Consider the following 26913-nt stretch of genomic DNA (forward strand, 5'->3'; position numbering starts at 1 on the left):
AAACTTGATGATTGAGTTGGAGGCGTGCATGGCCACGCAGTCGTGGGTGAACAGGGAGTAAAGGAGAGGGCTCAGAACGCACCCTTGTGGGGCCCCAGTGTTGAAGATCAGCGGGGTGGAGATTTTGTTACCTACCCTCACCACCTGGGGGCGGCCCGTCAGGAAGTCCAGTACCCAGTTGCACAGGGCGGGGTCGAGACCCAGGGTCTCGAGCTTGATGACAAGTTTGGAGGGTACTATGGTGTTAAATGTTGAGCTGTAGTCGATGAACAGCATTCTCACATAGGTATTACTCTTGTCGAGATGGGTTAGGGCAGTGTGGTTGAGATTGCATCGTCTGTGGATCTATTTGGGCGGTAAGCAAGTTGTAGTGGGTCTAGGGTGTCAGGTAGGGTGGAGGTGATATGGTCCTTGACCAGTCTCTCAAAGCACTTCATGATGACGGAAGTGAGTGCTACGGGGCGGTAGTCGTTTAGCTCAGTTACCTTAGCTTTCTTGGGAACAGGAACAATGGTGGCCCTCTTGAAGCATGTGGGAACAGCAGACTGGGATAAGGATTGATTGAATATGTCCGTAAACACACCAGCCAGCTGGTCTGCGCATGCTCTGAGGGCGCGGCTGGGGATGCCGTCTGGGCCTGCAGCCTTGCGAGGGTTAACACGTTTAAATGTTTTACTCACGTCGGCTGCAGTGAAGGAGAGTCCGCATGTTTTGGTTGCGGGCCGTGTCAGTGGCACTGTATTGTCCTCAAACCGGGGAAAAAAATACCTCAGAAGACCACTGAAAGGGAAGGGGGTTAGGTTAGAATAGTGATTGGTCTAAGAGACTTGGAGCCTACTGTAGGAACACAGTGTTGTACATGATCATTATAGTCAGTACACGCTCAACACATTTCTAATAGACATATATGGTTCCCTTTTTGGGGGCTTCAATCTGCTCACTCCAGGGTAGAGTTGCAAAATTCCAGTAACTTTCCAAAATAGCCAGGTTTTCCCAGAAATCCTAGTTGGAGAATTTCAGATTCCTTGCTCCTTTTTTTTCTCCTGATGCTGGGAATCTTCCAACCAGGATTTCTGGGAAACCTGGGAATCTTGGGAAAGTCACCAGAATTTTCCAATCCTACTGTAAGGAGTGTTATTCTTCTATGAATCTCGGTAGTTGACCTGATCTGTTCTCAAGTATTTAAATCAACGGTACAAATGTCATGGAGCCTACTGAATATCCTCTGTTTTTCTCTGCAGCATGGCTCTTAGTGATGTTGATGTATCGACTCCTGGCTTTGCTTTCAGGGTGGACCTGCCAAGCAGCCCCTGAGCAGTACAGTCTGAGGCAGCATCCCTATTGGTCCTGGTCAAAAGTAGTGCACTATATAAGGAATATGGTACCATTTGGGACGTAACCTCAGACTCCATCCCATCAGGGGGATAGCTGGCAGCACAGGCTAAGTGTGATTGATTGAGATGGCTAGCATTACCTGCATAAACCATTCCTTAGGGAGATGTCATAATTTGAGGGGTTTAGTCTTTCATAGCAATCCGTCATTGGCTTTTTGTACTGCTGCGATTTTTAATCCACTTTAATGTAGCCTACCGTTTTAATCTGTTTTAGCAAGATACAAGTTGTCTGTTTACAATTTTGCAAGGTTTGGATATTTCTACATTGGGATGATGGTACCATTCTCAGTAATAGTTGTGGTCCTTTTATTTATTTGTATTGTATTTGTGGGGAATCCTCCATGAAGGTTTTAATCAGTAGTGTTTTAAAATGTTCCACATTCTGTAAGGTCACACTTTTTGAAGGTCACACATGATTCCTTTAAGAGGAAGCTTGTGATCTGAGTCATATGTTTGCAATCCCTCAGTTAGGCCTACATGATTGCTACACAAGTAAACCATGTGGCTGCAGAACACTTTGAGTTAGAGTGAGAATGGTTGGTGTGGAAGCCTTAACTTACTCAACGCCTCTCTGAATTGGACTATTCAAGGGGCCTACCTTGGTTTTTCCACCCATCTGCTGACAACCTCTATTTCCTTTGTAAATTATATTCTATCACTTAAGGCCATGCAGTTTATTTTAGGTTGTGTTGTTTCACTTCATGCAAACTTGCTAGTGTATGTATTAGGCAACACTGGGGATGTTTCAGTGGGACAGTGGGATTTAAAATAAGTGGCAAACAGAAGCATGGGCAGCTCTAATAGTTTTGAGTGCAGATTTAGGGTGTGTCCCATATGGCACCCCATTCCCTATATAGGACACTACTTTTGACCAGAGCCCTGGTCAAAAGTAGGGCACTATATAGGGAAGTGTTTCCCAACCCTGGTTCTCGAGTACCCCCAACAGTACACACTTTTTATTGTAACCCTGGACAAGCACACCGGATTCAACTTGTCAAATAATCATCAAGACCTCAATGAGTTGAATGAAGTGTGTTTGTCCAGGGCTACAATGAAAAAGTGTTCTGTTGGGGGTACTTGAGAACCAGGGTTGGGAAACACTGATATAGGGGATAGGGTTCCATTTGGGAGTCTCTCTGTCATGCTCCTTTCCTCTTTCCTAAGGAAGAAAACGTTGTGTTCTCAGGAACAAAGGAAGAGGCCCCTAATGCCAAAACAAACAGCCCACTGGAACTGTGTAGTCTACCATCGCTCTCTCTCTGTCTGTGTGTGTGTGTGTGTGTGTGTGTGTGTGTGTGTGTCAATCTAATGAAGTAGTGGTGGCGTCTTCTCACAGAGATGTTGTGGGGAATGTTGTTTTTTCACCATGTTATGTTGGCTCTAATGAGCTTCTCTCCTCCTGTTGGAGATAATGGGGCTTGTTTGGAGCTGTGTTTTGTGTTTCTGTTCACATTTAAATCATTATTATTTCCAAATCTCAGTCTCACAGTTAAGTTTTTGAAATAATTGTTTTGTACCTAAAAGAAAGACAAAAAACCTATCGTTGTTGTGGTTTATGTTGGAATGTAATCTTAACTTTAGCAGACAAAGTAATATCCAGCACTGATAAAGATATAATGGAATATTTTCACTATAGTTGGCAGAGTAGTCCACACTTTGTCTACAGTGGTACATTGGCTCTCTATTTGAAGTGGACTTATGCCATGAGCACTGATATACTTTTACTTTCAAATGGGTGTATGTGTGTGCATGTACTTGTGTGCACGTACTTGCAGATGTGTGTGTAAGCAAGCGTGCCCGTTTTTCTGTGTGTGTGTGTGTGTGGTCTGACCATAAAGAGACTTCTAAATTCACTGTGCCAGCTCTGGAGTGGTGTGCTGTGTTGAGTAATTCAAAAGCTGGAGCTTTGGCAGCCAGGGGACTGAGCCTGCATCCCCCTATTCACGTAATGGTGCACTACTTTTGACCAGGGCCCATAGAGCTTTACTCTAACGTAGTGCACTATGGGTCCCATTTGGGACATAGACCAAGTCAACCATTAAGGAGTGAGCTAGCATTCCTGCAGGATTAGGGGGTAGAAATGCTATAGAAATATTTGACTGAATGACAGCATTGAATGGCAGCACATCAGTGTATAGTCAATGTGATTTGATACAGTCTGTGATATAGAGTTAGTAGAGCTGGGAGATGGGTTGTGCAAGTGGTAGGTAGGCAAGTCTGACTGGGTGAGAGAGTGCACAGCAGTTTGGGCATGGCTCATGGAAAATCACCTCAGGCTCGAAATTGCGATGAAAGTAGCAACAAGCCATAAATGATTTGTCAAAACTTTTTTAAATGTATCCCTTGAACGTGGTTGAAGTAAGTCAGAATGTCCTTTTTTATTTTTATATTCTAAAAAAATGCTTGTGGTGTTTCTCTGGGATTGAGTCATTGTGGTTGGAACGCTGTGTTACTTACTGCCCGCCACCTTGCACTTCTTTACGGAGGTAGAGTAAACTCCCTGAACTGTGTATGCACCTCCACCAACTCCACCATCACACCACCGTTCATACTTGTCGGTCTCTGGCATACCATAGCATGTGGGGCAAAGTTGAAGCTGTAATGGAGGACTGACTGGGATATGAAGATGGATGTGCGTGTGTGAGTACGTATGTGTGCATGACCATGTGGGTGCACGTGTGTGACTGATTGGCTGCTCTTCAGAGTGAAAGACAATACAGTGCAGCTGAACGAAGCGACGGCGTCCTCTCACAGGCTGTAATCAGGCCATTCTCTATGAATGCTCCATACTACAGTTGTACTGGAGTGTAAACATACCAAGGGAATTGATTGTGTTGCTCAGCTATGGATTACGGTTTAAAGTGGCTGAGTGGTGTGCTTTGGGATTTAGAGGAGCCAATTTAAGTCTGGGGAACATGTACATAAGATTGGCCAAATGGAGACCAAAGCCTCCCTTGCTTAGTATATTTAATAACCCTGCATGGCAATGGTTTAGCTCCCATCTAAATCTGATATATATGTTGGAAGCATAACGCCTGCAATATAAACCATTTGCACACACACTTTAGAGAGTGATGAATATTTCTCATTGGACCATACATTTACTGGATAGTTTTGAGACAGTGAGTTGTGTCAGGTCAACTTTGTGGATCTAATGGAGCATGTAAGATGAGGAAGCATGGGGAGTTACAGTCTGTCAGTGGTCAAGTGAATAGTAATACCAGGGTAATGGCTGTCTGTCTCTGCCATGAAGATAGAGGGCTCTGGATGACTACTTTACAATGGCGGTAGCATGGGCAGCCCCAGGGCTGTCACAGAGGATGCCATTTGGAAGGATAGAACGTGTGCTGTCTTTCCATATCTATGGTCTCTGTACTGGAGGCCTGGGTCATTGAGTTCATAAACAGCTCACCAGTTGACATGCAGACAGATGACAGTAGTAGTACAGACGGTTTGTAGCAGGGGGACAATTTGTCAAAGAGCGACGGAAGCGCTGATCCATTTTATTCACATTTGAGGTACATTTTTTACTTCACCTTTGTACCATATTTGCACATGTTGCACACACACAAATAGAGTTGAGGCTGATGAAAATATATGGTAATTTTGTTCTTTACGAACTTGATCGGTGCTGTCACACACATTAAATATTTAGACATCAAAGTTCACCCTTGCGTAGATGATATGTGCAACCATAGAAAAGGTGAGGAACGCCTTTGTGAAGAGGTTTATGCACTCTCTTCCCCAACTCACGCCAACACCTTTTTGTTCAATGTAAGGCTTTAGGTCATACACATTATGGTCAAATAGGATTCCCATGCAATGGTTTGAAGTACCCGCCAAACACAGTTGGAAGTGTTTTTATGTCCATGCCTCCAGGATCAGAGAACATGTTGAGGTACAGGGATCACACATTGTTTTGTTGTATAAGGAAGCAATAATATCCCTTTCAGTAGGAGCATACGACACAATGGGGCTGCCCATGCTGTGCTGTCTTTCCAGATCTAAGGTCTCTGTACTGGAGGCCTGGGTCATTGAGTTCATAAACAGCTCACCAGTTGACATGCAGACAGATGACCGTAGTAGTACAGATAGTTTGTAGCAGGGGGAAAATTTGTCGAACATATAAGGAGGTGTTGACCCATTTTAATTAGGTCTGGGAATTGCCAGGGACCTCATGATACGTTATTATCACGATACGTAGGTGCCGATACGATTATGTATTGCAATTCTGACTGTGGTTGTAGAATTTATCACAACATCATGATTCTATAGTATTGCAATTTGATATTGCGAATTGATGTTCACTATGTCTGCTGCAGAGAGACAAGAGAGCATGAGAAAATGTTTTTATCAGGCATGGAAATAAAAGTGCTGAAAACATGTTGGCTCACTATTTAAAAAGAAGATGGAGAACAAGCTATAGGATGAAAAATACCGGCGTTTTGGCGCAGGTACAGCCGACTATTGCAAGCTAACGCTACCTAGCAAAAAATAAATAAATATATATATATATATATATATATATACATACACACACACACTACCATTCGAAAGTTTGGGTTCACTTAGAAATGTCCTTGTTTTTGAAAGAAAATGACTTTTTTGGTCCATTTAAAATAACATCATATTGATCAGAAATACAGTGTAGACATTGTTAATGTTGTAAATGACTATTGTAGCTGGAAACGTCTGATTTTTAATGGAATATCTACATAGGCGTACAGAGGCCCACAATCAGCAACCATCACTCCTGTGTTCCAATTGCACGTCGTGTTAGCTAATCCAGGTTTATCAATTTAAAAGGCTATTTGATCATTAAAAATCCCTTTTGCCATTATGTTAGCACAGCTGAAAACTGTTGTCCTGATTAAAAACGGACCTACTTTAGACTAGGTGAGTATCTGGAGCATCAACATTCGTGGGTTCAATTACAGGCTCAAAATGGCCAGAAACAAATAACTTTATTCTGAAATTTGTCAGTCTATTCTTGTTTTGAGAAATTAAGGCTATTCCATGCGAGAAATTGCCAAGAAACTGAAGATCTCATACAACGCTGTGTACTACTCCCGTCACAGAACAGTGCAAACTGGCCCTAACCAGAATAGAAAGAGGAGAGGGAGGTCCCGGTGCACAACTGAGCAAGAGGACAAGTACATTAGAGTGTCTAGTTTGAGAAACAGACGCCTCACAAGTCCTCAACTGGCAGCTTCATTAAATAGTATCCTCAAAACACCCGTCTCAACATCAACAGTGAAGAGGCGACTCTGGGATGCTGGCCTTCTAGGCAGATTGGTGTGGTTGGCTTCCGGGTTAAGTGGGGCATTGTGTCCAGAACAATGTGGCTTGGTTGGGTTATGTTTCAGAGGATGCACGGCTCTTGACCTTCGCCTCTCCCGAGTCCATACGGGAGTTGCAGCGATGAGACAAGACTTTAACTACCAATTGGATACCACGAAAAATGTATGTAATGTGTTGTATTGGAATTGTCCCAAACATAACATTTTGTATTCAGGGCAGAAAGTTAATGACTATTTTAGAATTGAAGTTTTAATGTTGCTTTGCCACATTTTCTGACGTATTACTTTATTGCCTTGTTGAAATCAGGATGCATGTTATGAAATATTTGTACTCTGTAATGGCTTCCTTATTTTCAACCTGTGAACTAGAACAGTATTGTGGAGTAACTACAATGTTGTTTATCCATCCTCAGTTTTCTCCTATCACAACTATTTTGAGATGAGGCTTATGCGCCCAAACTCACACAACACCTTTTTTGATCAATGTAAAGCTTTAGGTCACGAACAACATTACGGTCAAATAAGATTCACAGGCAACAAAGAAAACACCAGGTAATAAAAAACCTATGTTCAATTCTGATCTATGTTTCGAATCACACATTAAGAATGTGACCAAAATAGCTTTTTACCACCTGAGGAACATTGCTAAAGGTGTGACTGTTTCTATCTCAGGCTGATACAGAGAGACTCATCCATACTTTTGTTACAAGCAGCTTGATTACTGTAATGCTCTCCTGTCTGGTCTGGCCAATAAAGTCACTGGTCAACTGCAAAACATACAGAATGCTGCAACATGGGTACTGCCCAAGACCAGACGGAGAGCCCACATTACACCCATTTTAAAGTCTCTGCCTCTGAGTTTTAGAATTCATTTTAATATTGTTCTATTGGTTTTTAAATCAATCCATGATTGTGCACCTCGGTACATGTCAGACATGCTTTTGAGTTATCTATCCAGTAGGTCCCTCAGGTCCTCTGGCACTGGCCTTTTAACAATCCCAAAGCCTAGGACCAAGATGCATAGAGAGGCAGCCTTTAGTTACTATGCCACCGGCCTCTGGAATAGCCTGATAGAGAACATGAGGTGGGCTCTCTTTTAAATCACACCTTAAACACACCTTTTCCTTAGGATGCTTTCTTAGTGTTTCAGTTTTTATTGTTCTTTAGTTTCTATCTACTTATGTTTGTTGTGTAGTAAATATTTGTTTTTATTTTCATAGTTTTTTATTAGTGTTTTTTCCTGTGAAGCGCCCTGTGTTGCAGTCATGTCTGAAATGTGCTATGTAAATAAAGCTGGATTTGATTCCCATGAAAATGTTTGAAAGTGTTTTTATGTCTATGCCTCAAGGATCAGAGGATATGTTGAGATTAAATGAGTCACACATTGTTTTGTTGTAAAAGGCAGCAATAATATGTAACTTTTTGGCGACCTGACCAATTTCACATAGAAATGTTAGTTATGTCATTCTCATTGAAAGCAAGTATAATAAGCATTTGATCTGTTCTATGTGCTCTATTTCTATGCTTCCCATTCTTACGTTTTTTTTTTCTTCATCTTTCACTTTGGGTTTTGTACACCAGCTTCAAACTGCTGGAAATACAATATTTTTGGTTATGGAAAAGATATTTCACATGGTTTAGATAGTACAATGATTGCCTGTTTTGTAACATAAATTGAAATTAGGTGAACTATTAGAATTTTAGCAATCAGGAAATGGCGGCGCAATTTTGCACGGTGCACCTTTTAATAATGATAATGAGCAGTGAAGATGTCCAAGAATAAATTATTTATAGGGTATATTGTCACGGCTAGGGGGAGTTAAGCCCATGACTCATTCTCTCTCTCTCTCTCTCGCTCTCTCTCAGGGGGCTCCTGACTCAGAGAGTACACTGAGGAAGAGGAAGGCCCCGGCACCCCCTCCTACCCCTGCTACCTCTGTCACCCCAGCTCCTAGCACCCCAGCACCTCTCACCTCTGTCCAGATGGCCCCCTCTCCCTCCCCAGCCCCCAGCTCGCCTACCCCCAGCTTGCCTGCGGAGGAGGACTCTGGCTCTGAGCTGAGCAATGGGTCTGTCTACAGCAGTAGCAGTAGTGGGGTCGCCGCCGGCACCTCTGTCGCTGACACCTCAATGGCCGACTCTGATTCCGCCTCTAGCAGGGCTGATGTGTCCAAGCCCGGCCCTGATTCCACCCCCATCAACATTGCTGCCATGGCTGACTCCTCCCAAGACTCCGTCCCCAGGAAGGTTGACACCGGCCCCAGGAGCAGCACTGACAAGGCCAAGCCCACCCCCGACTCGTCCCGCAGCAACACACCGGAGGAGACCAGAGGAGAGTCTGCTCTTGGCCTGAAACTAGACGAGAAAGAGAACAACAGACACAGTGCCATGGGTCAGTATCATCAGTACACATATAGTCAATGTAAAGAGGCTGATTGAGTTCTCTCCCGTCAACCCGCAGGCTGTTCCAGTCAGTGTTCAGAGGTAGATGAAGGGACAGAATGTGCTTTGCACCATGTTGAGCACTGACTCACAAGATGTTTGTCATAGCAGTCATATAACAGTGTAACAACCCTGGCCTAGGTAGGCTCCTTAATGATCTCACCCAATTGGTTTAACCCAATTGGAGAACACCCTCAAGGATTGCTTCCACTTTTCACTATAATGGGTTCCCCTGAACCTGAACTGTGTCACTGGTGGTAGACATGATACCTGTATGTCATTTAGCCAGTAGGGACCCAAGGCAGCATAAACCTTTTTTTTTAACTATGTCACAGGACAGGAGTTGGCCCGGGATTGCAGTGCTGCAGATTTGATTGAATGCCTTACGTTTTGTACAATCTTTCCTCAGTAAACCAGGTGAAATAGCATTGCTATTAGGCTCGCTATTCCTATTGATGCACTGTACTGTAGAATATGACATTTCTCCAGCCTAAAATAATCACTGTCCTACCTAATCTAACAAGGGAACAACATGCACAAGACTAGAGTTATATCGATTGCTTTACCCTCCATGTCTTTTCTTGAAACTAGTTGAAGTGGACCAGATTTATTTAGCTTGGAGAGGATGAGAGAGGTTGAGGGATGAAGTGTTTAGTGCAGTGGACGCACTTAAAGCAGACAGCTCTGGGGAGTTGATTTATAGACCTGGGTGTGCCTCCCTCCCCTCTGCCACTCCCAAGACACTATGCAGAACAAATAGACTTCTGCTGGGAAGACCCTGTCAGATCCACAGACCTTTCTAATAGACTTCTGCTGGGAAGACCCTGTCAGATCCACAGACCTTTCTAATAGACTTCTGCTGGGAAGACCCTGTCAGATCCACAGACCTTTCTAATAGACTTCTGCTGGGAAGACCCTGTCAGATCCACAGACCTTTCTAATAGACTTCTGCTGGGAAGACCCTGTCAGACCGACAGACCTATCTATTGCTCACAAGGCAGAACAACCAGACTTCCCCAAAACATAACAAAACAAATCATTATGTTCTGATCTGAAGTTGTATATTTATGGGTTGTACATCATCTGTTGTACAGTCTGTAAAATAAATAGATGACATGCATCAATTAGGGATGATGTACTACAGGGATTTGAGATGTTTCCCCTTATTTAACCCCTGTGGGTTAAAGATAATCGTTGTTTATGTTCTATAATGTATGTGAGCGCAGTTGTTTCCTGCCTCTCCAACTGTGTGGAGCGAAAGAACCTCTATTGGCTCTGTTATCAGGAATAGTGCAACCCAGATATCTCTCTACTCTCTCACATGGCACACTGCTCCTCTGTGCTCTTTTCCTCTTTTTGTCTGTTCTCTTTTTGTCTGTACTCTTGTCCTCTTTTCATCTGTTCTCACTCTCGCTCTGCTTCTTCTCACTCACATCATAGTGAAAAAAATAGGTGGTTTTTCGATCGTTGATTCTCATCTTAAAATACATTTTCTGTCAGGAAAAAAACGGAGATTTCAACTCACTCAATTGGGGCTGTTTCATTCAATCCACCCACCCACCCATTGTGTTTGTGTGTGTGTGTGTGTGTGTGTGTGTGTGTGTGTGTGTGTGTGTGTGTGTGTGTGTGTGTGTGTGTGTGTGTGTGTGCGCGTGTCCCCTCAGTGTTTTTAAAGGGCCTGCAGATCATCTGTTAGCCTCTGAAGGGTGTGTTTCTTACCCCACGTCTTACGTTATCTTCAGTGCTGACAATAGGGAATCTCTCATCTTAATCTGCTGTGTGCGTTTAAGTCCCGTAGCTAGGTACATATTTTTGTGGCGCTAGCTGTCACACCTGGAACACAGTCAATCATCTAAAGGGGCTGAGGCACAGAGTCAGTCACTCCAACGGCCAGCTCTACTCCTTGCAGTCCATCAGCTGCTGAGTAAGGGATGCATGAGGCATACGTTGACATATTGCTCACATCGCTCAGCACTGGCTGCCATTACGTCAGCCTGTTACTGGTTTTATCCCAAATGGCACCCTATTCCCTTAGTAGGCACTATTTATGACAAGAGCCCTATGGGCCCAGGTCAAAAGTAGTGCACTATATAGGGAATAGGGTGCGATTTAGGACCAACACACAGTTACACTCCCGTGGCAGGCCGTTCAGCTCCAGTCCACCCATTGCCATCAGTATTTCTGTCAGATTTCTCTGAATGTTTCTGAGTTTACTGCCGCTGTGTGCTCATACTATGTATGTAATCACTGATATGAGTCAAAGCAGACTCCCTTTTAATATGGAAATCCAAGATGACAATATTCTGAAAATCTATAGTTGACTAATTGTGATTATACACTTCTACATAAAACACCAGATATGGAGATTCTTGTTTTGTCAAGTTGCCTACTGTTCTGAAACCCCCTGGATGTTTCGATTGATGCAACAGTCAGCGTTTGAGCTGACCACACTGTTTTTTCACAGAGACATTTTGCACAAACACAGTCCTTACAAAGTTATGTCCTAAATGTGACCAGTTTATTTTTGATGCAATGTTCAGACATTCACAGAAGTAGCGACAGCATAACACAATCATGCAAACCAGAACATGTAGGCTACATTAGTCCTAGTGCTAACAGAGGAAAGATTTGACGTAACACAAGCAGTCATATTTAGCTAACAGAAACCACAATGTGAATTGGAACGCCCTAGAAATGACCATTTACAATTCATCACATAAAGGGTGAGCTCACCATTGATCTAAATAATTGAGTAAAACGCTTTCTAAAAATCTAATGTAATCCAACGATGGGTAGTGTGTGCACGCCACACTGTTTTGTTTTTTCGCGTCAACCAAAGATAATAAGAGGAGGCAAGATGAGTTTGGTCTGTTTGCAGTATGCATGTTGTATAGGGGTCATGTTGTCTATGATCATTCACTTCCCTTCATTCAATTCCAGAAGTTTACTCGAAAGATTTGTGAACTATTCCTTCTCCTCATTATAACATATTTTGTCTGACAGATGTTTACGTGACACCCAGAATGCATTGTATAATGTCAACAAACATGGCATCACACATAGCTGGCAAATAGCTTAGCATTAGCTCATCATAATCAGTACAACCTTCAAAAAAGTATTTTACATACATCAAAGGTGTCCATTACAATCTATGCAATAATTGGAATGCATTACTTGTCACCAATACTTAACATGAATAAAACTGTAACTACATTATGCTCAATACATACATACTGTATTTATTTTTAATTTTAATTTTACCTTTATTTAAACAGGCAAGTCAGTTAACAAATTATTATTTTCAATGATGGCCTAGGAACAGTGGGTTAACTGCCTGTTCATGGGCAGAATGACAGATTTGTACCTTGTCAGCTTGGGGGTTTGAACTCGCAACCTTCCGGTTACTAGTCCAACGCTCTAACCACTAGGCTACTAGGCTGCAGTAGAAAAGACAACACGATATACAGAAATCAAGGCACTTACTTTGATAGGAACGCACACATGTCCAAAGTTATTATTTGTAAGGAAAACAACAATGAAGGCAATGCGAGCGCCAGCCAGGAAATGTGCCAGGGGGAAAAAGTTTGTGGAAGACTGCGCAAATATCTGCATATTTGATCTGTGGAAACACTGGGGAGGTGCTTGGGCTCTCCTCAAAGAGAGAGATTTGTCTGACTCAGTAAAGCCTCAAACATAAATTGTCTGCTACAGTGAAATGGGCTACTTTTATGTGAATTAATGAGGCGGCGGAACACACCTCAACTCAAACTGTTGTTAGAAAATCATTTGAAATTGACAAGTTGAAACAGCCTATAGATAATTAGCAGGCAGTGTGGGTTAACTGTCCTGTTGCACATCAATCATATTTTGGAACAGTGCATTCTAACGTCGGGTGCATAACAAATCAGATATTTGGAACTCACGGGTGAAAATGTTAAAACTGCAACATTTTCTCTCAGCCTCATGGCAAAATGTGAACAACAGCATGAGATTAGCTATCAAGCAGCAACATTTTTCTCTGACCCATGACAAAAAGTGTGGAATTGCAGGAAATTAGCTTTACAATTGCAACATATTCTCAGACTCATGACAAAATGTGTAGAATAGCTTTACAAAACGTGTTGAAATGCAGGAAAACGAATCCTAAAAAACAAATCCGTTTTTCTAAAACGGGCCCCAAATGGGGTAGTCCGGCCCTGGCCTGGAGTGTTTTGTGAAGGTCCATTTCTATCTCCCTTAGCTGGAGTCTGGGGCATAGAGTCTGATGTGATCTCTGCTCTGCTCTGTTTAAGGGGCTCTGATTAGAGACTCTGATCAGCAAGCAACACAATTGCCACTGAGAAGCTTCCCTTCAAGCGAGTAGCTTTACTGTACTTTCCCCACATACATTAAGCATTATAAGCAGCTTTCAGTAATTTGTTAATGTAGCCATTCATTGATTGCCTTGTGTATTTTGTTTATTGTTTAATGTTTAAAAAGAAAAGTAATTTCATTCTGCACAGTATGATGAACAAAGGCAATATTATTTTTAACAGTTGTATTTCCTGTTTTATTTTATTTGAATGATCATACAGAACTTGTGTTTTTCAATGAAACTTTCTCAAGCCGATTGATTTCCCCCATTCTAAAACCCAGTGTTGCTGCATCCTTCCTTTTCTTTAGGTGCTGAGCGTCCAGTGCCACTTAAACCTCTGCGAACCCCAGTACGGGAGCTCCCCCAGTTAGTCATCCCCTCACCCCTGCCGTACCCTCCCCCTCCCTCAGACCCAGACTCCCCCGATGCCTCACCAGAGAACCACATGGAGGAGGCCCCTCAGTGTAGGTCTTTCATCCCAGCTGACCTCTACTATTGGGCTGCCTTTCCCTCCGGCAGCCAGCCACTCTCCTTCCAACCTTCATGTCTTCCTCTAACTCCTCTCCTTTTTCAGTGCTGCTTCCCTCCCTGAACTTCATAGTTGTTCTTGAATGTCCCGCGTGGCTCAGTTGGTAGAGCATGGTGCTTGCAATGCCAAGGTTGTGGGTTTGAGTCCCAGAGGGGACCAGTACCATGTACTGTAAGTTGCTCTGGTTCAGAGCTTCTGCTAAATGACTAACATGTTGAAATCAATCTCTGTGTGTATCACAGTTTTCTCTCTTAATGTGTAGTCCAGCTCATGTGGACATTCTATCCAGGCTTTCCACGTGGTTCATCTCCTTTGCAGTCAGTTAAACAGTTATGAGGCCGCCTTTATAACAGACAGGCTGATAGGCAAGCTGAGCCCAATGCTGAAAGTCAGTTGTGACAGTAAAGTTCCTTGTATCCCAAATGGTACCCTATTCTCTATACAATGCTCTTCTTTTGACCAGGGCCTATAGGGCTCTGGTCTATATAGGGAATAGTGTGCCATTTAAGACGCAACGTTAATCAACCTGTGAGGTTTTCATCCCATGTTTTTTTTTATCTCCTGCTGTCTGTAAAGGGCAGTGATTTTATGTTTCTGTTGTCAGGCTGCGATAGCGGCAACTTCTTTCTCCAGGGCTCTAGAACACCTTTATCTATCCTGTCCTAGTTCTATCTTATGTCTTCTTTTCCCTCTCTCTGCCTCTCCCCTCCACAGTCTACTGCTGTGCCCCTGTCCGTTTCCCGTTCTCCAAGCCTCGGTGAACAGACAGACAGACTTCTCTGGCCTGCCGTCCTCTCACTGTCTTCCTCTCCTCCCTCGCTTCTTCTACACCTTCGTCTCTTCCTGCTGGACCTCTGCTCCTTCCATCCTTCTTATTCTGTTCTTAGAACTGCCCCTTGAACTGACTTTCTTTCCCATCTCTGCGCTTTCAAATCCCTCTATTGTGGAATGGGGCTTCCTTTTCCTTGTGTTTGTGGCTTGTTTTTATAAATGTCTGTATATACAGTATAAACTATAAGCCGTTTTGTATTTCAGCTAGTTATACAGTGGTTGGTACAGTAGAGAACTAAGAGGAGATGTGTGAGGGCTGATGGGGACAGGGATGTGTGTGTTCAGTAGGCTGTTTAAGTGCAGATGAGATAGCCAGACATGTATTGAGCGTGGAGTGATTGATGGAGACATTTTGAAATGAGGGTATAAGGAAAGTCATACGATATCTCCAAATCAATGATTTGATGGTGGTGGTATAGATTTCTATATTATTGCTTAGTGTTTGTAATGGTTAGTATCTAGAAACCAGGCTGTTTTTTTCTCTGCATGCTGATTGGTTGTCTCCATTTAAGGAGTGACCAATAAATCAATTACACTTTTTATGTGGAGGGTTCATCCTTTTTTTGAGATGAACTCCTGGGACATTGGTTAGTATTAGTGGGTTTGTGAGAAGCAGCTTCACTGCGACAACATATCAGTGGTGAGAAGTTATGATAGCTATATAGAAGACACTCTTGTTTACATGTTTTTAGCTTTTAAGTTGGATGTGTGAGTGAGTGAAATAAATACCTATTCTGTATTGGCCTATCCAGATATTCAGCCCTCCTTTAAGTGCCTTTGTCAATATCAGCATTCATATGGGTTTTTAATTGTGTTATATTGTACAAAAAAGCACTTTAAAAACATGTTTATCATCACAAGTGCAAAATTAGCATGACACATCATTGACATCAAGGATTTCCTTGAAATGGACAAGCATGAAAACATTAATATTTTATCATTTCATTTTACATTAAAGACTTTAAAGACCACTTGTTTATTGAGGCCATGAGGAAATAATTTGTGATTGGGATTTTGTTCTGTGTGTGCTGGTAATGTGGCTTAGTGTGTTTCAGTATGTTGTGGAAAGAGAGATGATAGATGTCTATGACTGGATGTGGGTGAGATTGTTACTGGCACAGAGAGAGAGTTACTGCCAGAGTGTCTTGACTTGGTTTGTGCATGGTTTGGGTTTATGTGATGGGAGCAAGCATGAGTTCATGTTTGTGTAAGATTTTGTTTTGGATAGGGATATGCTGTGCATGTGCTTGAGGTTGTGTGCGAGAGTGTTTTTGGCTGTTTTGGGTAAAGTCAGTGTGTGTCTGGTGATTAGGGAGAGTGTGTGTGTGCTGGCTGTGGTCGCAGCTGGCATGACTAAGCCAGTGCTGGGAAAGGGTTGGGAAGGCCACTGTGTGAGTCACTGGATCTCCAGGAACAGGCTCTCTTCACCATTACAGCTCTGCCTGAAGTTGACAGGCCCAGCTCTGTCTCTCTCTCTCTCTCTCTTTCTCTTTCTCTCTCTCTCGCTCTCTCTCTCTCTCACTCACTCACTCACTCACTCACTCACTCACTCACTCACTCACTCACATATTGGAGCCAAGGTCACTCAGGGGTTAGGGGGCTTTAAATCATCTCTCTAACAACTTCTCAGTGATGTGCTCTGCATGCTGGCTGGATAATACTGTAAACCTAAGAAATGGAATATACATTAATGCTCCTGCTTTTGGCTTGATGATAAGTGAGACGTTATACAATCTAAATGTTTTGCTCCAAAGCCAAGTGGGAGACCATTGGACTACGGTATATGATGCAACATGTCAATATCGTTCATGGCAAATACTGAGTACAGGATCATAAGGTATGTTTAACCCTGCCCATCTGTGTAGAGGTTTCATTGAGCCACAAGTGTGTGTGTTTGTGTGTCTCCGAATGTATGTCTAGCTAACATTGTATAATAATATTTGTCTCACTCTTCCCCTTCACTGCATCCCTCCTTTTTCATGCAGATGCTGTTGCTGTGAACTGTTCTTCTCAATAGACCACAGATACCATTAACTATATTAGCTTATTTTGATTCATTATACAGCTTTCTTCTGTCAGTCGATAATACTGATAATAATACTGATGATTGTTGTTGATGATGATCATGTCTACCACCCCTCTACCCGGACCCCAGCTTGGCTGCACTCTCGGCAGCTCTCTGTGGCAGGACCCCAGACCCCAGACACAGAGGAAGAGGAGACTTTATCTATGGGCAGCAGTGGCAGCTTCCAGGATCAGGGCTATGCAGCCTCCGAGGGCATGGCTGAGGACTCTGGCCTGGTCAGCTCCCCCTCGGCCTCCGACACCACTCACCCTACCTCCCCTGACAGGAGCCTCTCCCTGGACTCTTCTGGCTCCTCTCACCCCATGATCCATCCCCTCACCAAGGACTGTTCTAGTGATAGTGACGAGGGCTGTGCCACGTGGGGCTCCAGACACAGGTACTCTAACTGTATTGCCACTCACCTGCTCTGCTCACTGCGTTATCATGGCAATGTTCAGGGTGCACACTTTCAATTATTCATTCTTAGTTATCCTACCCGTATGCACTTACTACTACTAGTTGCAGACCCTAGCTAAAGCTGCTTTTCTCATTGGAAGGTTACCTAGTCTTAGATGGCCCAGTCAACCAACGAGTCAGATCCTCCCCCAACGAGTCAGATTTACTAACTCCCTCCTCGCTCCCAGTTCTCAGTTCTGCCTCGCGTCTCTCACTAATTAGTCAGCTATCTCACGTCTCGCACGTTTCTGCAACGGCTTGTTTTTAAAGGCCTGTTTTACTGCGCCAACAGTGCTTCTTGACTGAGTCACTGCAGTCAACATGTGTTGAAGCTAAGGGGCTACCTTCCAAAGTCTGCAGCGTCACTTAAATCTGCTGGCCTCTAAAGTGAGGGCTCTGGGGTTTTTCTCAGGAAAATAGGCTCTACCTAGTATGCAGGAGGAGGGTTCTCTTTGGCTTGGCCAAGAAGAGCAGGGATATAACCCCCATGCCTTTTTTAGTTTAGAAAATAAACACATGAATAAAACAGAGGAATGCTCAGTGGACATCTTGAACTAAGTAAGTGTGAAAGAAATATAAACTCAAACACAAGTACTATGAATAAATATTTCAAGGGCAGCAGACTCCACCATCATCTAAATGTAATTTTCACATTTTTGAGTTAACTTGAGTTCTCCTTTTATGCTACCTGCAGAACAGTTCAAAATGTAACTTGTATTACCCCCTCCTCCCTTAGACACAGCAGTGATATCAGCCACAACGACAAAGCAGGCAAAACAAAGGACATCTATGACGAGGGCTCAGAGCTCACCGCTCAGCTCAACCAGACTCTGGCTGATCTGGATGCTGATCTAGCAAGTGAGCTTTCAGTAGAACACAAATTCAAAGAAAACATGTTTTATTGTCCATCAAATGCACATGAATGACATACTGGAGACATCCTGGAAACCACAATGTATGCACAGGACCAAAATAAATATTTGTTGTATAGTCAGTAAGGAGGCCGGCTAACACATGTATTTTCATTTGTCCATGTAACATAGATGCGGTTTCAGTGCAAGAGCACCCCTACGTGATGTCCACTGAGAGCAATGATATCCCAGTGTCTGTGGTGGATATGGAGGTCCCAGTCACAGCCATAGATGAAGTCCTGGAGGACTACGAGACACAGAGCATGACGCATCACCAAGCCACACTAATGAGTAGCTCTCAAACAACAGACAATAAAGACCTGAACCACAGTCATCATCATTCAAGTGTTGGTGGCATACAGAACATAAACAACAACGCCTGTACGTCAAACGGCTCCAGCAAAGTCAGCTCTGCTCAACCACAGCCCGCGCAGCGCCTCAAATCACCAGGGAAGAAGCTTGGCAATGGCACCACGGGGAAAGACCATACAGCAGTGGTCTCTAAGACTAAAGTAGAAGTTCAAAGATGGGAGTCCACTGAGGGAGCTGAGAGGAAAGCCTCACCTGTCAACAGCTCTCTCGCTGTCCCGGAGAGCCATTCCAAGTCCCCTGAGGAAGAGGTTCCTACCTATAGAGGTCACACTGCCTCACAGTCACAAATTAATATCACCTGTAGCCCAGTCTCTCGATTCGGTATGAAGACATTCACCATCGTTCCTCCCAAGCCATTAGTTGCAACCCAGCCTCAGAAGCCAGCAGAGGCCACGGCCACTCTGACAGCAGGTGCCATTAGAATTGACGATCAGGGTAACATGGTCAAAGTAGCCATTGCCCGAAACAAGTTTGGCAGTTCCTCTGAGTCTGGAATCAACAAAGATGACTCCGTCTCACCACTCCTGGGGAAAGCCAAAGCCTTCTGGACCTCCACGGAGAAGCAGGACACTTCTGCACCTTCGGTCCCCACTAGTAGAGGGCCTGTCCCTTTCACAAAGTCCCAAAGCCCAGAGCCTGAGGTCCCTAAAACCACCCCACGGGTCGTAGCCTCTGACCCACCTGCAGCCAAGGCAACACCTAAGGCCTCTGAACCTGTAGCCAAGATGACACCTAAGGAAACATGCAAAGATGTTGAGGTAACAAAGGACATCTCACAGGAAGCAGAGGGCAAGGCCCCAGTTCCAGTTTCAGAGATGCCTGTGCAGCAGCAGCAGCCTATGAAATTCAACAATGGTATTCTCCAAGATCAGAAAAGAAACCTTTCTTTCCTCAAGCCGTCCAGGAGAACATCCAGTCAGTACGTAGCTTCTGCCATTGCTAAATACGCTGTGAAGCCCACCATGGCCAAAGCTGACAACATCCAAGAAGTAACAGCAGAGTTGTCTGTCCCCGTGAGAAAGCCACCTGGCAGTTACGGCTATCAGAAAGAGGGTCGATCCTTTCATGTAAATCCACAGCGGTCCTCTGGTACATCTACTACAGTGAAGAAGGAGAGCAGCTCTGGGTCTGGATCCTATCACGCCGGTGCTAAATGTTACCCTGACTACCTCTCAGCAGAGAAACAGGTAGTCTCTGGTGAGTCGACGCAAGGAGTGGACCGGAGTGGTTATAGGAGCAGTTCTACCCTGCGACGTGGAGGAGGGAGCTCCAAGTCACTGGACTCTGATACAGTGGCCAATAACAATAAGCAGCATGGGTCCAACAGTCCCAGTCCCAGACAGCAGACACCGATTACACCCCCACCACCAGCACCACAATCCGCCACTAAACAGGTACCTGCCATCTCCAAGCCCTCGCAGGGTCCACCAACTGCACAGAGCAGATCAGAGACAGTAGGTCCAAAAGGTAATCCAGCCCTGGCAAAGAAGCCTGAACCACCGCGATTGGCTGCAGCTGCTGCCAGCAACGACCTCCCAGAGCCCCAGCAGGTCAGTCTGTTTGGGCCGGTGAAGAAGTTCAAGCCTGTGATCATGAAGTCGGTCCAGATGGACACGTCGCTACACACCACTCTGATGTCAGCCATCCAGTGTGGGGATGGGAAGGAGAGGCTCAGAAAGGTGAGATAGAAAGACCGTCACGCTAACTTCACAAAGATCACTGTTTGTTTTGTTTTTTAAGTGGAAGTCTACAGCTACTTATAGGTGTAATGTAGGGATTTGATTTCTATTTTCCCTGTCGGACTAGATATCGGACTCAAGTGCAAGCAGCACTTTGAAGAAATCGTCCTTCGTTGAGGAAGAGAATGAGCGATGTGCGCTACTGGCAGCCATTAGAGGCCAAAGTAACTCTGCAGGACTAAGGAAGGTAAGCTATAGCCAAGAGCCAGACGGGGTTTTGCATTGGTTTTGCATTGTCTTGACGTAGCACAGGGGATCTGTTGCATGTCACTGAATAGCTCATTTCAGGAGAACAAGCAGCACTATGTTTATTATATATGTGTCTATTTGCATTCCTCTTGAATGTGATGTGGTTTGTTTTCATGTAAGGACCATGGTGAAATGAGAGGAGGAAATGTGTAGTTGTGAGGGAGGCCCGATGTGGTGAGCTCTAGAATGTTCCTGCCCAGCTCACCAGCAGGAATCTCAGAAATGTGCATTACTAAATCAGGTTCTCAGGGCAATAACGTGGAATTTAGGTTTGATAAAAAAGAATGGAATGTTTGATGGGAGTTCTTGATTCTATTCCTTAGCTACCTGTTAAATTCAGTTGGAGGAGCTAAAGTAGATCCAGGCTAGCGACAGCTTAACTTAGAGCAAAGCTGTTTGAAATGCCTTTAAACCTTTGTTTTGCTGCCACTGGGGTTAACAAGGTATAAGAGGGACGTTGTGTGTGTGCGTGCGTGTGGAAGCAGCCGTCAAGTGGGTCTATGTATCTGGACTGCCATTGTTCCCCTCTCTACGCTCCACAGACCATATCCCAGGCTGCAGAGGAGCTTGACAAGTTCAGGAAGACTGAGGAGGAGAACAGAGCTCTGTGTGATGCCTTCCCTGCCATGCCTCCCCTTCCTCCATTTGTGCCTCCGCCACCTCCACCCCCCTCTATGCTCCCTCCTCCTCCTGCCCATCCCTCCACTCAGCCCAAGCCCACTATGATGGGGGAGCCCCCGGGGGCTGGGGGGAATCCCGCTCTGGCCCGGGATGCAATGCTGGAGGCCATCCGATCTGGCTCTGCAGCTGAGCGCCTGAAGAAGGTAGAGTATCTTCTGTACTGCAGGATACCACACTAACAATACATTAGCAACACCACAAAAGAGGGAGACCGTTATTGGGAGCGAGTTTAGTCATCAAGTTACAGGTTGTCAATTCCACGTTTTCAGATAGAGCAAATGGAGGTGATCATAAATGACCTTTTATGCATGCACTCACATGGGAACTCACCAACCAGGCGACTACCTACCATTTCTCACCTAGTATTACCTTGTCTTTTGTTGCAACATGTCTGTGACGGAGCAAACAACTCCTGGGAAACATTCTGTGCTAGCTGGAGACCAAGATTCCATCACGTAGTTCCACAGTCTGTGGGGCTGTGCAGCTTGAGCAAAGGATTGTTCCGTTAGATTAACCAATGAGACAAATACAATAACACTTCCATTCTTCACAAAATAGTCTACTTCTTGCATGATCTGAACTCTTAACTTTAACTCAATGTCAGGCATTTTTTAATTGCTACAAAAATAACACTGGTTTTCATGTTTCATCTATTTTATTCAGGTCAATGCCCCCACAAAAACAGTCCAAGTGAACGGTAGACTTGGTACTATACAAGCAGCATCATCGCTCTCACAAGGACAATAAAGAATCTTCCAGAATGATTCCAGAACATCTTGCAGACTGATTAGAATCGTCATAGGCAGCCAAATAATATATGTTATCTTTCACCTTATTTATCATTGTCCTTATGTATATGTATCCAGTTATTTGTACTTTAATAGTTGCAATAATTGTAAAGATTAATCAATGTACAAAAGCATGTGCCAATAATTTTTGTTGCTTTGGAATATTTATTAGCTGCTCTTGCTGATGATAATAATCTTAGGAAATAATTTTTGTTCTTTTATTTTTTACAACTTTTTAATACTTGTCCACATGGAATTGATGCCTCATGCTGTCTTACTGTCAGTGTTATATTTGATTATTACATATTATATATTCCATGTCGTAGGATGCAGTGGATCAGACTCCTTGATATATTGCAATGAGTAACACCGGCCAAGGATGACAAAATTTGGCTCCAAGGGACTCTCCTCTCCAGGTGGTGGGTGATTAGGTATGTATCCTAAATAGTACACTACTTTTGACCAAAGCCCTATGGGCCCTGGACAAAAGTAGTGCACTATATAAGGAATAGGGTACCATTTCGAACGCATTCTAGTTTATTTTGCAAAGCTCTGGGTATTTAGATTTCGTCTATGTTGTTGTTCAACCGTTACATGTTTTTATTCTTTGATTTATAATGCCTCTTAATATATTTATTTTAATCTTCAGAGAAAAGATTACTAACATATCCTTTCTTGACATTACAAAATCATTTTTGAAGCATTTCTGTTTGTGTAACTATTGGTGAATAATATCACCATGACTTAGTAAAATAGTTTACTAATCAATATATATATATGAGTAACGAACAAGAGGTATGGGCTTTTACTCCATTTTCAGGAAAAAAGTCTATTTGCTATGATTTTATTGTTTATTTAATCACAAAGTGTTCTATGTTGTTTGCATGGGGCTCCAATGCACAGCTTTTTTTTGTTGTATTCAACAGTAGATCTGATGTGCAGTACTGTACATGAGCTTGTCTCTCTAGGTGTTTTGTGGCATTACTATTGTAGTTGAAAGAAAGCAAAAGTGAATATTATAATATTTTATAAATGAAGTACTATCAATATTGATCAGAACGACAATGATAGACTTAAAGGGCCACCCAGTGTAAAGCATGAAAATAGGGACCATGAGATTCTAGACTGGTCTGTCAAAAGATCTATTCATAGGTTGTCCAGTTCCTTAAAATTCAGTTTAGATGTTTACTTATGTTCTAGATCAGGGGTATTCAACTCTTACCCTACGAGGTCTGGAGACTGCTGGTTTTCTGTGTTACCTGATAATGAACTGCACTCACCTAGTGTCCCAGGTCTAAATCAGTCACTGATTAGAGAGGAACAATGGGAAAAAAACAAAGGAACTGTCTTTGAGGTCCTGAGTTGAGTTTGAGGCTAGAATGTTGTATATTTTGTAAACTACAGATCAATTATTACATGAATAAACTGTTGTTAAAATTGGAAATTAAACAGAATAATATGAATCCAATAAAATTGAGTTTTATAAGCTGTTGCTTTTTTGTGTTTTTGGAAGAATTTCACATTTTATTTGATCTGCAATTTTTTCATTTTTTTCAATAAATGATTTTTGTAACCATGCAACAGTTTTTTTTCTTCTGTACATTGATCATGAATACTGTCTGAAGGTGCTCTTGAAATTACACTGTAGCTATAATGTAACTACTTGCAGTAACCCTAATCCAAACTAGGATTGGGGTTGCACATTTTGGGGAATATTCAGAGGTGAAAATTTTCCGTGGGAATTAACGGGAATATATTGGAATTAACAGAAATACAGTGCCTTGCGAGAGTATTCGGCCCCCTTGAACTTTGCGACCTTTTGCCACATTTCAGGCTTCAAACATAAAGATATAAAACTGTATTTTTTTGTGAAGAATCAACAACAAGTGGGACACAATCATGAAGTGGAACGACATTTATTGGATATTTCAAACTTTTTTAACAAATCAAAAACTGAAAAATTGGGCGTGCAAAATTATTCAGCCCCTTTACTTTCAGTGCAGCAAACTCTCTCCAGAAGTTCAGTGAGGATCTCTGAATGATCCAATGTTGACCTAAATGACTAATGATGATAAATACAATCCACCTGTGTGTAATCAAGTCTCCGTATAAATGCACCTGCACTGTGATATTCTCAGAGGTCCGTTAAAAGCGCAGAGAGCATCATGAAGAACAAGGAACACACCAGGCAGGTCCGAGATACTGTTGTGAAGAAGTTTAAAGCCGGATGTGGATACAAAAATATTTCCCAAGCTTTAAACATCCCAAGGAGCACTGTGCAAGCGATAATATTGAAATGGAAGGAGTATCAGACCACTGCAAATCTACCAAGACCTGGCCGTCCCTCTAAACTTTCAGCTCATACAAGGAGAAGACTGATCAGAGATGCAGCCAAGAGGCCCATGATCACTCTGGATGAACTGCAGAGATCTACGGCTGAGGTGGGAGACTCTGTCCATAGGACAACAATCAGTCGTATATTGCACAAATCTGGCCTTTATGGAAGAGTGGCAAGAAGAAAGCCATTTCTTAAAGATATCCATAAAAAGTGTTGTTTAAAGTAAGCCACAACCCACCTGGGAGACACACCAAACATGTGGAAGAAGGTGCTCTGGTCAGATGAAACCAAAATTGATCTTTTTGGCAACAATGCAAAACGTTATGTTTGGCGTAAAAGCAACACAGCTCATCACCCTGAACAAACCATCCCCACTGTCAAACATGGTGGTGGCAGCATCATGGTTTGGGCCTGCTTTTCTTCAGCAGGGACAGGGAAGATGGTTAAAATTGATGGGAAGATGGATGGAGCCAAATACAGGACCATTCTGGAAGAAAACCTGATGGAGTCTGCAAAAGACCTGAGACTGGGACGGAGATTTGTCTTCCAACAAGACAATGATCCAAAACATAAAGCAAAATCTACAATGGAATGGTTCAAAAATAAACATATCCAGGTGTTGGAATGGCCAAGTCAAAGTCCAGACCTGAATCCAATCGAGAATCTGTGGAAAGAACTGAAAACTGCTGTTCACAAATGCTCTCCATCCAACCTCACTGAGCTCGAGCTGTTTTACAAGGAGGAATGGGAAAAAATTCAGTCTCTCGATGTGCAAAACTGATAGAGACATACCCCAAGCGACTTACAGCTGTAATCGCAGCAAAAGTTGGCGCTACAAAGTATTAACTTAAGGGGGCTGAATAATTTTGCACTCCCAATTTTTCAGTTTTTTGATTTGTTAAAAAAGTTTGAAATATCCAATAAATGTCATTCCACTTCATGATTGTGTCCCACTTGTTGTTGATTCTTCACAAAAAAATACAGTTTTATATCTTTATGTTTGAAGCCTGAAATGTGGCAAAAGGTCGCAAAGTTCAAGGGGGCCGAATACTTTCGCAAGGCACTGTATATGCTAATTAATAGTATAATATATTTATCATATCATATGGAGACAAACATAAACCTTATCATAAGTATACATAATTGCAAATGATTAAATCCTTCCAAAATAAATGTAAATAACTCATTTGAACTTGAATTAAATCAGTTGTCTCTTCACAAGGGATGAATTCACTGACCAACAAAAGAAAGGGAATATTGAATGGCATCTCCCCAAAACGTTTTCAACATTCATCTAGAAACGAAAGCTTTGGTTGTCTTCCTCTCAGGCTTCCATGTCTTCTCCCTGGACCTCCTCAATGTCCACTTCTTGAACATCAGACTCTGAGGCCTCATCTTCACTGTCATTTTCCAAACATGTTGAGGATGGCTCGTTGTCAGGCTCAAAAAACTTCAAATTTGCCTGGATGGCCAACAATTTTTCAACTCTTGTATTGGTCAGCCTGTTGCGTGCTTTGGTGTGTGTGTTCCCAAAAAGGACCAGTTGCTCTCTGAGGTGACTGACGTTGGTGGGATTTGGAGGAGGATGGAGGCAACAGGGGAAAGAGCCTTAGATACACAAAGTCCCTTCCACCAGGTAGCTGATGAGATATGTTGGCACGACTTACATATTGCATCTCCATCCCAAATGCCTTGCTTGGAAGTGTACTTCACCAGACTGCCAAGAACCTTGCCCTCATCCAGGCCAAGGTGGCGAAACATGGTAGTGATGACACCATAGACCTTGTTGATCTCTTGCTCTTGCAAGCATACTTGGGGTCCAACATGTACACTGCGGCGTGTATGGGCTTCAGGCAGAAGTCTTCACGCTTTTGATGTATTTCAGAACTGCAGTTTCCTCTGCTTGAAGCAACAGTGAAGTGGGCAGGGCAGTATGGATTTCTTCTCTTACATCTGCAAGCAGCGTCTGAACTTCAGACAAGATGGGATCGTCTCCCTCAATCCGTGCAATGGCAACTGCTATAGTTTTCAGGAGTTTCAGGCTGCTTACCACTGTCTCCAAAATGCATCATCGAGGAGGATCCTCTTGATGGGGCTGTCCATATCGGCAGACTGTGATATGGCCATTTCTTGGAGGGACTCTTTCCCCTCCAGGAGACTGTCAAACATGATGACAACACTACCCCAATGTGTGTTATTGGACAGCTTCAATGTGGTGCTCTTATTCTTCTCACTTTGCTTGGTGAGGTAGATTGCTGCTAAAGCTTGAAATACCTAACCATTTCCTTGGCTCTCTTGTAGAGTGTATCCATAGTTTTCAGTGCCATGATGTGCTTGAGGAGCAGATGTGAGGGTAGGTCTCCTCCACTTTAGGCCAAGCAGCTTTGATGTTCACAGCATTGTCTGTCACCAGTGCAAATTCCTTCTGTGGTCCAAGGTCATTAATGACTGCCTTCAGCTCATC

The 26913-nt window shown here is 43.2% G+C and overlaps 1 protein-coding gene across 8 annotated transcripts in view; it reads left to right on the forward strand.

Annotated features, from left to right (window-relative positions):
- Positions 1–23689, forward strand: part of LOC109901897 (protein cordon-bleu) — a 73993-nt gene extending 50304 nt beyond the window's left edge. For 6 of the 8 annotated variants that reach the window (XM_031788371.1, XM_031788394.1, XM_031788390.1 and 3 more), the window contains 8 exons: positions 8561–9086; positions 13799–13954; positions 17006–17312; positions 18108–18229; positions 18415–20333; positions 20461–20580; positions 21185–21466; positions 21987–23689. In XM_031788371.1, the coding sequence (XP_031644231.1) occupies positions 8561–9086; positions 13799–13954; positions 17006–17312; positions 18108–18229; positions 18415–20333; positions 20461–20580; positions 21185–21466; positions 21987–22070 (3516 nt within the window). In that variant the 3' untranslated portion in view covers positions 22071–23689. The remainder of the gene's footprint in view (positions 1–8560; positions 9087–13798; positions 13955–17005; positions 17313–18107; positions 18230–18414; positions 20334–20460; positions 20581–21184; positions 21467–21986) is intronic. The other 2 variants (XM_020497905.2, XM_020497909.2) reach the window with 1 other exon arrangement.
- Positions 23690–26913: the final 3224 nt, after the last annotated feature.

Source organism: Oncorhynchus kisutch, linkage group LG2 (genome assembly GCF_002021735.2).
Source record: "Oncorhynchus kisutch isolate 150728-3 linkage group LG2, Okis_V2, whole genome shotgun sequence".
NCBI classification, from domain to species: Eukaryota; Metazoa; Chordata; class Actinopteri; order Salmoniformes; family Salmonidae; genus Oncorhynchus; species Oncorhynchus kisutch.